At 46.9% G+C, this 9,388-nt stretch overlaps 1 protein-coding gene across 1 annotated transcript in view; it reads right to left on the minus strand.

The window, feature by feature from the left end:
- Nucleotides 1–308: 308 nt before the first annotated feature.
- Nucleotides 309–9,388, minus strand: part of nptx2a (neuronal pentraxin 2a) — a gene marked incomplete at both ends in the record, with an annotated part of 13,990 nt that continues 4,910 nt past the window's right edge. Inside the window, 3 exons of the mRNA XM_084462481.1 lie at nucleotides 309–536; nucleotides 1,980–2,159; nucleotides 8,874–9,118. Coding sequence (XP_084318607.1) covers nucleotides 309–536; nucleotides 1,980–2,159; nucleotides 8,874–9,118 — 653 coding nt within the window. The remainder of the gene's footprint in view (nucleotides 537–1,979; nucleotides 2,160–8,873; nucleotides 9,119–9,388) is intronic.

Below are 9,388 nucleotides of genomic sequence, written 5' to 3' on the forward strand. Positions count from 1 at the left end.
ACGCTACGATCGGCTTGTTGGTGCCTGGAATATTGTGTGCAATATGGCTGAATCTTTATCAGATTTTGAGGATATAGAAGATGACTTAGAATATGATGGAAGCCGATCGTAGCGTAGAGAATGTGAGCCGCGAGTGTAGCCTACAGACGGAGAATAGCCAGTCTGCGCGCTGTGCACATGCGTGCGCAAACACCCTTTTTCTTCTGAGTTTCTTCTTCTTTTTTTTAAAGCAGCACAGAGAACAATGGAACGTCTAAGTGTTTAGAACCCAGAATCATGGTGGCAGTGGCAGCTGGCGAAAAATCCCTTTACGAATCAAAGACGCGGTCCTCGCATATCTCCAGGGCGGCCTTGGTGGCGCCCCCAAGCACCTCCACGTTGGCATCCATCCACGGCACCACGTTGCCAGGCATGTAGGAGGAGCAGTTGGCCATGCCTATGATGTCTGCAGGCCGCAGGACCCGGTCCCATATGTTGAACTGGCTCAGCTCGCCCACAAAGGCCTGCGTGGCGTCGAAACGCCCACCCACAATGTCCTGTATGGGGTGAGGGAGATGGAGCGATGGGATTCAATATCAAACAAACAAACTATCACTTGAAGACAATGACTTGCCTTGACACCTGAGTGTTTCAATATACCTACAACAGTACATGCATTGTAAGCCATGACCCATGGGTCAATTTTAGAGTAACGGTAGCCTTGACAGTTTTCTTATTTGGATAAATATAGTCTGACTCAGCGGATGTAGGTGTAGTTTTGTCATTCATTTATTACCTGCTGGTCAGTGGCGACAGAATATGTTGTCTGCCCAATCTGATTAAATCCAGACTACGTGAAACAAAAACCACCTAAGTGCCGCGGTGCTGAAGACGATTGTGATTGGTTTAAAGAAATACAGTGCTTTTCCTCCTATCTCCGAATGGTAATGAGTGCAGCCAGGCCTTTCTCCAGCGCTGGCACAGCGTAAACGTAGTGTGGAGAAAGGACTGGCCTTGCGAGACTAGGATAAATATGATATCAGAGCAGCCGGATGGGCAGCCTCCAAACACAGGGGCATTGATCCAACAATGTTTACTTGGATTTTGGCTAGTGTCAAGGTTACTGCTAGCACTAGTATTTCCAACTGCTTTAGTCAAAGAGGTCCCCAGAACGTTAAGATACTGTTTCCAAAACAAATGCTATGTGTAAATCTAGAACTGGCCAAACTATAGGTCCTCTGTAGCAATACCCAGTATCTACAGCTAACTCGCTTGTGTTGTTGGAAATATTGTAGTAATTGTAACATTGTTTATTGATGACTTACAGCTAGCTAGCTAACCAGCAGGCAAATTTAACCGATTTACTAAACATACAGTAAACATCTTTTTTTTTGTTGTTGTTGTTGCCAGAACTGATCGACCAGTCTTGTCTCATCCTGTTGCTAGAAGCGGCAATATTCCTCTGTAACATTTCAGCAATATTGCACTGTGTATCATGGATAATCTTGGACTCAGAAAGAGCAATACTGTGTTGGTACTGTATCGCAGAAAAACATTTGCCTTGAAGGAAGGTATCTTTAAAGCTCTAATGCTTTCACCCAGCCTGCACTAGTAGCCTACGCCTAACATGTGTCCACAGTATATCCACATCACGACAACAGGCCCAGCAGGACATGTGTGTTACATTAATGGGTCGCCATGGGGATTATCCATACTACATCTCCATAGCCATTGGTGGGGCTACCATGGCGATACAGCTGGAGTGAGACAGTAATGCGGCTCCTATGGGAACACTGTTGCCGCTCTCTGAAGACAGAATGTGACGTCATTCTGTAAATGATGATAGCGTGAGAAGAGCTTTGTTGTCTCATCTCCCCTGCTACCCCACCCTCGCGTCTCCTTCACCGGGGAGAACACACACAAGTTTATACGACGTGGACGCACACACAAACACACAAACACGCACATGCGCGCACACACACACACTCCCCTTCGCTCACCTGTTCCTGGCCCAGTATGATGACTCCGCCAGGTTTAATTGGGTGCCAGGGGGCCAGGTTCTCCCCGGTTCCCAAGCGTTCTCCGTCCTGGTACGCCTCCCAGAAGCCGTCCCTGGTCGTCCACGTGATGCAGATGTGGTGCCAACGTCCGTCGCTCACCGATATGGGCAACTGGGCCACCTGGGTGGGGGGGGCAAGTAGGGTCATATTCAACAAGCAGGTTCAGAACAGGAGTGGTTTACAAACAGACAGACTGCGCCCTTTAACGGGGCGGGATTAATTACACGTCAACGGCAGGTCATGACCCTCGTGGCGTAGGAGAAACGACGGCTACATGATATGAGAGGGCGCCGTGCTCGACAGACAACTGCATCGTGCTGAATGGCCTCACTGAAAGTAGGACAATACTGACGCCGGGGAACATTTTAGGACGGATTCTAAGGCAACACAGCGTTTCTGCTGGTAAGGTTTTGCCGTGGCGCACCGCCATGGCAAGATCCTTGCCGCCACACCAAACATTTGATACAAAAAACAATAATACAAAAAATTAGGCTATATATATAAATGTCTTAAATTAATCATCCTAAACTTTCTAATTATATCTGCCTAAATGCACTTTCAAAACCACTGTCGCGCCCACATTAGGACTATTTATTTTCAATAAGACTCTATAAAGAGCCTATAGGCCGCGCGCTCTGTGCCGCTCCATGCTCCTTTCTGAGGTGATCGGAAGACTCGGCGCGTGAAGGGATGTTTTCTTCAGTGAGCGGCATGAGGTAACAATGAAAGATAGCTAGGCTATTGACGCTCAAATATTACCATAGTGTTAACCAGTGTTTGAATTGAGCCAAACACTGGTGCTGGCACCTATAGATCTGCTCCTAAAAATGCCATGCAAGCGAAAATACTTATATTTATGTTAGTAATATAAGTGCCGTTATAGCTACATTTAGACGTGCCGACAGCTCCTGCCCATCTCAAGCACGTTGGTAAAGCCTTTGGTTTTATAATTCCCTGATGACAACTAGCTGATATCTATAACCTAATATATCAATACAATTTTCCAGATGGACATATGACAATTTTTGAAGAGGAAGGGAGAGGAGAATGATGAGACTAGTCAGGTAGGCTAGGTTATTGAAGAGGAAGAGAGAGGAGAATGATGAGACCAGTCAGGTAGGCTAGGTTATTGAAGAGGAAGAGAGAGGAGAATGATGAGACCAGTCAGGTAGGCTAGGTTATTGAAGAGGAAGAGAGAGGAGAATGATGAGACCAGTCAGGTAGGCTAGGTTATTGAAGAGGAAGGGAGAGGAGAATGATGAGACCAGTCAGGTAGGCTAGGTTATTGAAGAGGAAGGGAGAGGAGAATGATGAGACCAGTCAGGTAGGCTAGGTTATTGAAGAGGAAGGGAGAGGAGAATGATGAGACCAGTCAGGTAGGCTAGGTTATTGAAGAGGAAGGGAGAGGAGAATGATGAGACCAGTCAGGTAGGCTAGGTTATTGAAGAGGAAGGGAGAGGAGAATGATGAGACCAGTCAGGTAGGCTAGGTTATTGAAGAGGAAGAGAGAGGAGAATGATGAGACCAGTCAGGTAGGCTAGGTTATTGAAGAGGAAGAGAGAGGAGAATGATGAGACCAGTCAGGTAGGCTAGGTTATTGAAGAGGAAGGGAGAGGAGAATGATGAAACCAGTCAGGTAGGCTAGGTTATTGAAGAGGAAGGGAGAGGAGAATGATGAAACCAGTCAGGTAGGCTAGGTTATTGAAGAGGAAGGGAGAGGAGAATGATGAGACTAGTCAGGTAGGCTAGGTTATTTCCAGCTAGCCATGATTCACATCAGGGGGATTCAGGAACAAGGCAAGCTACCTGTAGGCTAACAGTTTTGCCCGCTTCCCAGGGACCAGTAAACTCTGTTTGGGGAAGAGGAATGCCTCATGCAGTTGTCTGATCAGACAAGTAAAAAATGAATATGATAAATTGGCCTTGTGTTGCTAACGTTACGTAACGTTATCTGAAAATACAGTTTGAGCCGAAGCGGAGCTGCTCCATTAGAGCTACGCGCTGCTGTCAGTCGGTCAGCCCTTCAAGCGAGCGTTGTCAAGGAGACATAAACCACAAGCGCGAGTAGGTTCTGCAACTTCAGCTTCAGGTTCTGCGAGTCAGGCGCAATGTCTTTTTGGCTGGCTGAACTAACACTAGCTTGCGTTAATGTTCCTCCAGCCACCTAAAAAGTGCCAATCAAAATAACAGAAAAAGCATTATTAAGGCATGTTTATAGACTAGCTTACCTTTTTAACAAAATCTACAGCTGCTGTTATAATGGTAACCTACAATACATCTGATTAAAATATGTCTATAAACCATATGATTTATTAAGTGATCCCGTCCAGTTACATGTAATTAATTACATTTTAAGCTCTATGACTTTACCAGCCTTATGAGAAGTTAGGCGATCTTTATAGGCCTACTATTCAGTTAATTGTTTTTTTAGGCAGAGGCAGGGATTGTGGTAGGAGCGGACAGGACTGTGGCACAGGCACAGAGTGGAGGCACAGGTGAGAGAGAAGAGAGAGAGGTTGTTGAGAGGAGCGCAAGAGAGGAGAGAGGAGAAGGAAGGGGACAGGAGAGAGGAACAATGGAGGAAGAAGGGCGGTCTCCGATCTCCCGCTTTGGTTTTGAAATCGGACTCTTTTTTTCACACACCACCACACCAAGAGATCAGTTCCACAGGAAACACTGGTATGCATTGCAAAATGGAAACTCTCCGTTGGAAACAGTCTAACAAAGTGAAGGCACTTTCAAAACTACTTGGCAGGTGATTGGATGAACCATCTGAAAAAAACAGACTATTACGCGCTAACTTCAACCGCCCCTCGCTGTCATAAGCATGCCCAGCATAGCTGTTTGTATTTCAAATTCCACAGAAGCAACGCTGACTGGCGAGATTGTTTTCCGATCGGGCTCACAATTGTCTCTATTGAGAGCATCCAGAATGATTTGCGAGTAACAACGTGATGGTCTCACAAGGCTAAAGGCAACATCCCCTGGTTGAAAAACTGAACTACATCATCACTTTACCCAGACCTTGCAGTGACATCATGCTCCACGGAGAGTAGGGCGCAGGGGAGCGCAGGAGTACAGCTCTCATTAGCTCTTCATGGAAGCACCAGCCGCCAGCCAGACTATACCAATGTAACACCCTGTGCCGGAGGATGGCTACTATCATCGCAAAGGCCTTGCGTTAAAGAATAAAGCCAACCACAGGGGGCACTTCCACCAGCGGAACCCATTACCTCTTTCCAATAAAGTCTCTAAGCTTCTGTCAACATGAGGTTGACATGAGGTAGCTCCTAGTTCCATACTAGGTAGTCCCATATCGAAAATGCACACACAGTACCCTGATGTATGCAGTCATCATGTGAATCATGAAATATATTCCAGGAGCTTGCCCCAGGTTGCCTGTTTCAATATCTGTGTGGTCTGTATGGCTCTATGTGCTACTAACACTGTTTTTTTGCTTCCCTCTGGAATATGTAGAGAGTGGGTCGTATGCCCACCTCCCTTGTTCTCTGTAAAGCGCATTGTGTTGCCTCTGGGTATGAAATGCGCTATACAAATAAAGCTTTGATTGATTGATTGATGTCTTATTTATGCTGCAGGCTCAGAATAGAACACAGTGCTCCGCCAGCTCAGAGAAGAGGTGCAGCCAAAAAAACGCCTATCCCAGAAGAAAAGGTCACCATTTAAGTGTCATGGAATACTTTTAAAGGTAGAGAACATCTTTACAGGTATATATGAGCTACTGTTCCTCCCGGGGAAGGGCTGCCCAAATTCTCCCACACAACTTCCCGTCTCCGTCTGGCTCCCTATAACAGCTTGCATCCAGTTTAAGATGTGAGGTGCTACTGTAGCTTACAGCAGTGAAAGGAAAAGTTCCTTTCTACCTCCAGGCCATGGTCAAGCCCTACATCCCCGCCTGACCACTTCCCTCTGCTGCCTCGAGGCGACTGGTTGCCTTCGAGGCCCCAGTGGCCGATCGACCCGGTTATGGCTCTTCTCTGTCTTGGCCCCACAGTGTTGGAACGAACTGCCCACTGATGTCAGGACAGCAGAGTCGCTGCCTATCTTTTGCCGCAGGCTGACAACTGACCTTTTCAAGGAGCACTACCCTGACCCTTCCTCTTAGCACCTATTGTATTTGTATTTAGTCATTCTAGCACTATTACTTTAGCACTGGTTTAGCTCTTAGACGTTTGTTTACAAAGGAGATGCACGTATGAATTCTGGTGACTAATAGTTATCTTGACTACCTACGTTGAATGCGCATTGTAAGGCGCTTTGGATGAAAGTGTCTGCTAAATGACTGTAATGTAATGTAAATTACTTGTGGTATATGGCAGGAGCACCTTGTGGAGGACCTATGCTCCACCAGGCAGCAAAAAACGCACCAACACAGACATGAGCACGGAACGCAAGCGCCGAGAACGCGGAAGCAGCGAGCAGCATGTAGCAAACGCACCAAAACACAAACATGAGCACGGAACGCGAGAGCAGAGACGCGGAAGCACGAGCGCGCAGATACGAGCGATCAGCAGTAATGGCAAAGCGGACGCAGAGCAGAGAACGCGGAAGCAGCAAGCATGCAAATGCACAACCAGCAGTAATGGCAAGCGCGAACAATGACATGTTTTGACAGCTTAAATACATGCGCTCTAGCGAGCTGAACCAATGCTATGACAGCAGACAGTCAGCTGGTGGTTAGCGTCAGACGGGGTGTGACTGATTAACCTCTGCCGATTACCCTGGCCGTGACGTTCGTGCCTCGCCTGAAGTTACGTCGGAGACTTCATTTATACAACGGTTAGTTCTGGTTCTTGATTCTGATTGGCTGGAAGCCCTGTTAAAATACTTTGTAACACACACCTGGGACCGCATATCATTCAATTTTCAGTATTAATGCGCCTCCCATTTGATCTAATGCATTGTAGTTGTTGTTGCTGCTTGGCAACCCTTTTGTTAGGGGAACTATTTTGCTCGGCGGAATTGAGGGAATGATGCTTCGTTTTGAATAAATGTTAATATTTTATATTGCTGTGTGTTTATTTTAATAGCTGTAGGCACTCTGCTTCGCGCCTAACAACTGTTATAACTATAATTATAATTAGCTGTTATAAAATCACTATAACACACAGCCTCACATGGTTTATTGCTTAATTAACACACACCTACTCGCTGATTATCCCTTACATGACTATCAAAGATATGGGAAGCTGCAGTGAAGATATTGATTTGTAGAAGTACCCTGATGTTGATTCGACTATCCACAAGGCAAACCAAATCTTGTTATCAAAACAAAACAAGAGCGAGTTAATCCATCTAGATTTACTCTTTGTCTTCTAATCTGAATTTGGGGCCAGCTTTGAAAATCTTTTCCCCCGGATTACAGTTATGTCGTTGCCAAAAGGACATGGTGCTCATGTGTAGACCTTTTATAAACTGTTGATTCTAACAGCTTAAGACGCCGTAGTCACTGAATCTGAATGTACTCAGTCGATGCAGTATTATTTCATTCATTTTTGAAAGTGGAAGTGCAAAAAAGGGGAGCGCTACCTCTCGATAGACTAGATGATCTAGTCTCCCAGAGGACCCCATTACCACTGAGAACATTCAGCACCGATGTGCTATACAGTAATCATATTCAGTATTCTCTCTCGCTTTCCCTCTCTCCCACATTCTCAAAGCCCTACTCCCTCTCTCTCCCTCTCTCTCCACCCCCATCGCTCACTGTTAATGTACAACTAGCTACCATCCCTCTCTCTCCCGATCCCCCGCCCTATTTCTTTTACTGTCTGCAGCTCCATGACATCCTTCCTCATCTGTCTCTCTCGCTCTCTCCCCCCTCTTCTCCTCTCTCTGACACACACACATGTATAATGCATGCTGAAGGTAAATAAGTTGTGGGAAAAACGGCCTCTGTCAATAAACCAGATATCCAACATACCTGTAAACCAAAATATGTAGCCTAAGCTACCAAACGAGAAAAGGGTCTTTAGTACCTTCAGCCCATCCCAACTCCAACCCTTTGATAAACCAACAGCAACATCATCAACAACAACAACAACAACACCCAACAGAACCAGCACTTGACTATCCATGTCATGTTTTTATTCCTTTGAGGGCAGACCCGCCGATTAAATATTTATCTCGAGCTTTTTCCGAGCTCGAGCTATGAATCCTCTCGATCCAGAAAGGAACGCTAATGAGACTGAGCTGTCTTGACCTCGCAGTCGCAGAATCAGACGGGAACAGAGACGTTCCCAAATCAGTGAAGGTCTATCTCCCGGGCGCGTGGACCAGCAGCCATGGTGGACGACCTGCTGCTCGAGACGATGAAACGTTCAGTTCATCAAGGTGTCAACAAATGGCTCGCCAATTCATTCACACGCACCAACATTTATCGCATGGCCATGGGTGGATTAGATGGAGAGGAGACATTGTTGTGAGTTCTGAAGTGTCCTCTCCATCTGTCCTGACTCACCAGATGTAGGTTTTGGGGGATAAGCCTTGTCATTCGTTTATTGCTGCCCAATCAGTGCTGACTGAAGATTTTCCCAGCCCAATCAGATTCAATCCAGACTACGTGAAACAACAACCTACAGTAGCAACCGCTCCGCCCAAGACGATTGTGATTGGTTTAAAGAAATACAGCGCTTTTCCCCCCCTATGTCCGAATGGTAAAGTCAGACCTTTCTCCAGCGCTGGCATAGTGTAAACGAAGTGTGGAGATAGGTCTGGCTACGCGAGACTACTCTCCAGCTACACCCGGCTGGGTGGACGCTTGGCAGACTGGATCTATGTCCGTAGAGCGGAGAATCGGACACTTCCTGCTCTCACCTTATCGTTGACCAGCAGCTCTATGGGGTTGTTCCCCCACTCGATCAGCACGATTTCATTGGCCTGTCCCGGTACGCCGTATGAAAACGGGGTCCCGATGCCCGGGCTGGCGCTGGACTTGAGCCACATGCAGGCAGTGAAGGCGTACATCTCCGGCAGGGTCTTCTTGATGCGCCCGTACAGGTAGTTGGTGCGCAGGGGCAGGGACACCTTGAAGTCCTCGGGTGACTTGAACGCGTTGTTGCCTGGCGGCAAAGTTGGATGAGAGATGAAGAGAGAGGTTTAGATTTACATACAGTACAGGTTGAATTATAGACCTCCTGAGTACACTGCTGTGGAGGAGGAGGAGGAGGAGGAGGAGGAGGAGGAGGATGGAGCTATGAATTTGGCTGCTGGTTGAGAACATCTGACATTCGTCATGTGTCAAGGAGCGATACCACAACGTCAGGATCTGGCAGCGGGAGACCAGAGAGCGCCCGAGAGAGGGAGTAGAGAGAATGACAGATAGAGAAGGA

This window comes from Borostomias antarcticus (genome assembly GCF_949987555.1).
Source record: "Borostomias antarcticus genome assembly, contig: scaffold_94, whole genome shotgun sequence".
Classification (NCBI taxonomy): domain Eukaryota; kingdom Metazoa; phylum Chordata; class Actinopteri; order Stomiiformes; family Stomiidae; genus Borostomias; species Borostomias antarcticus.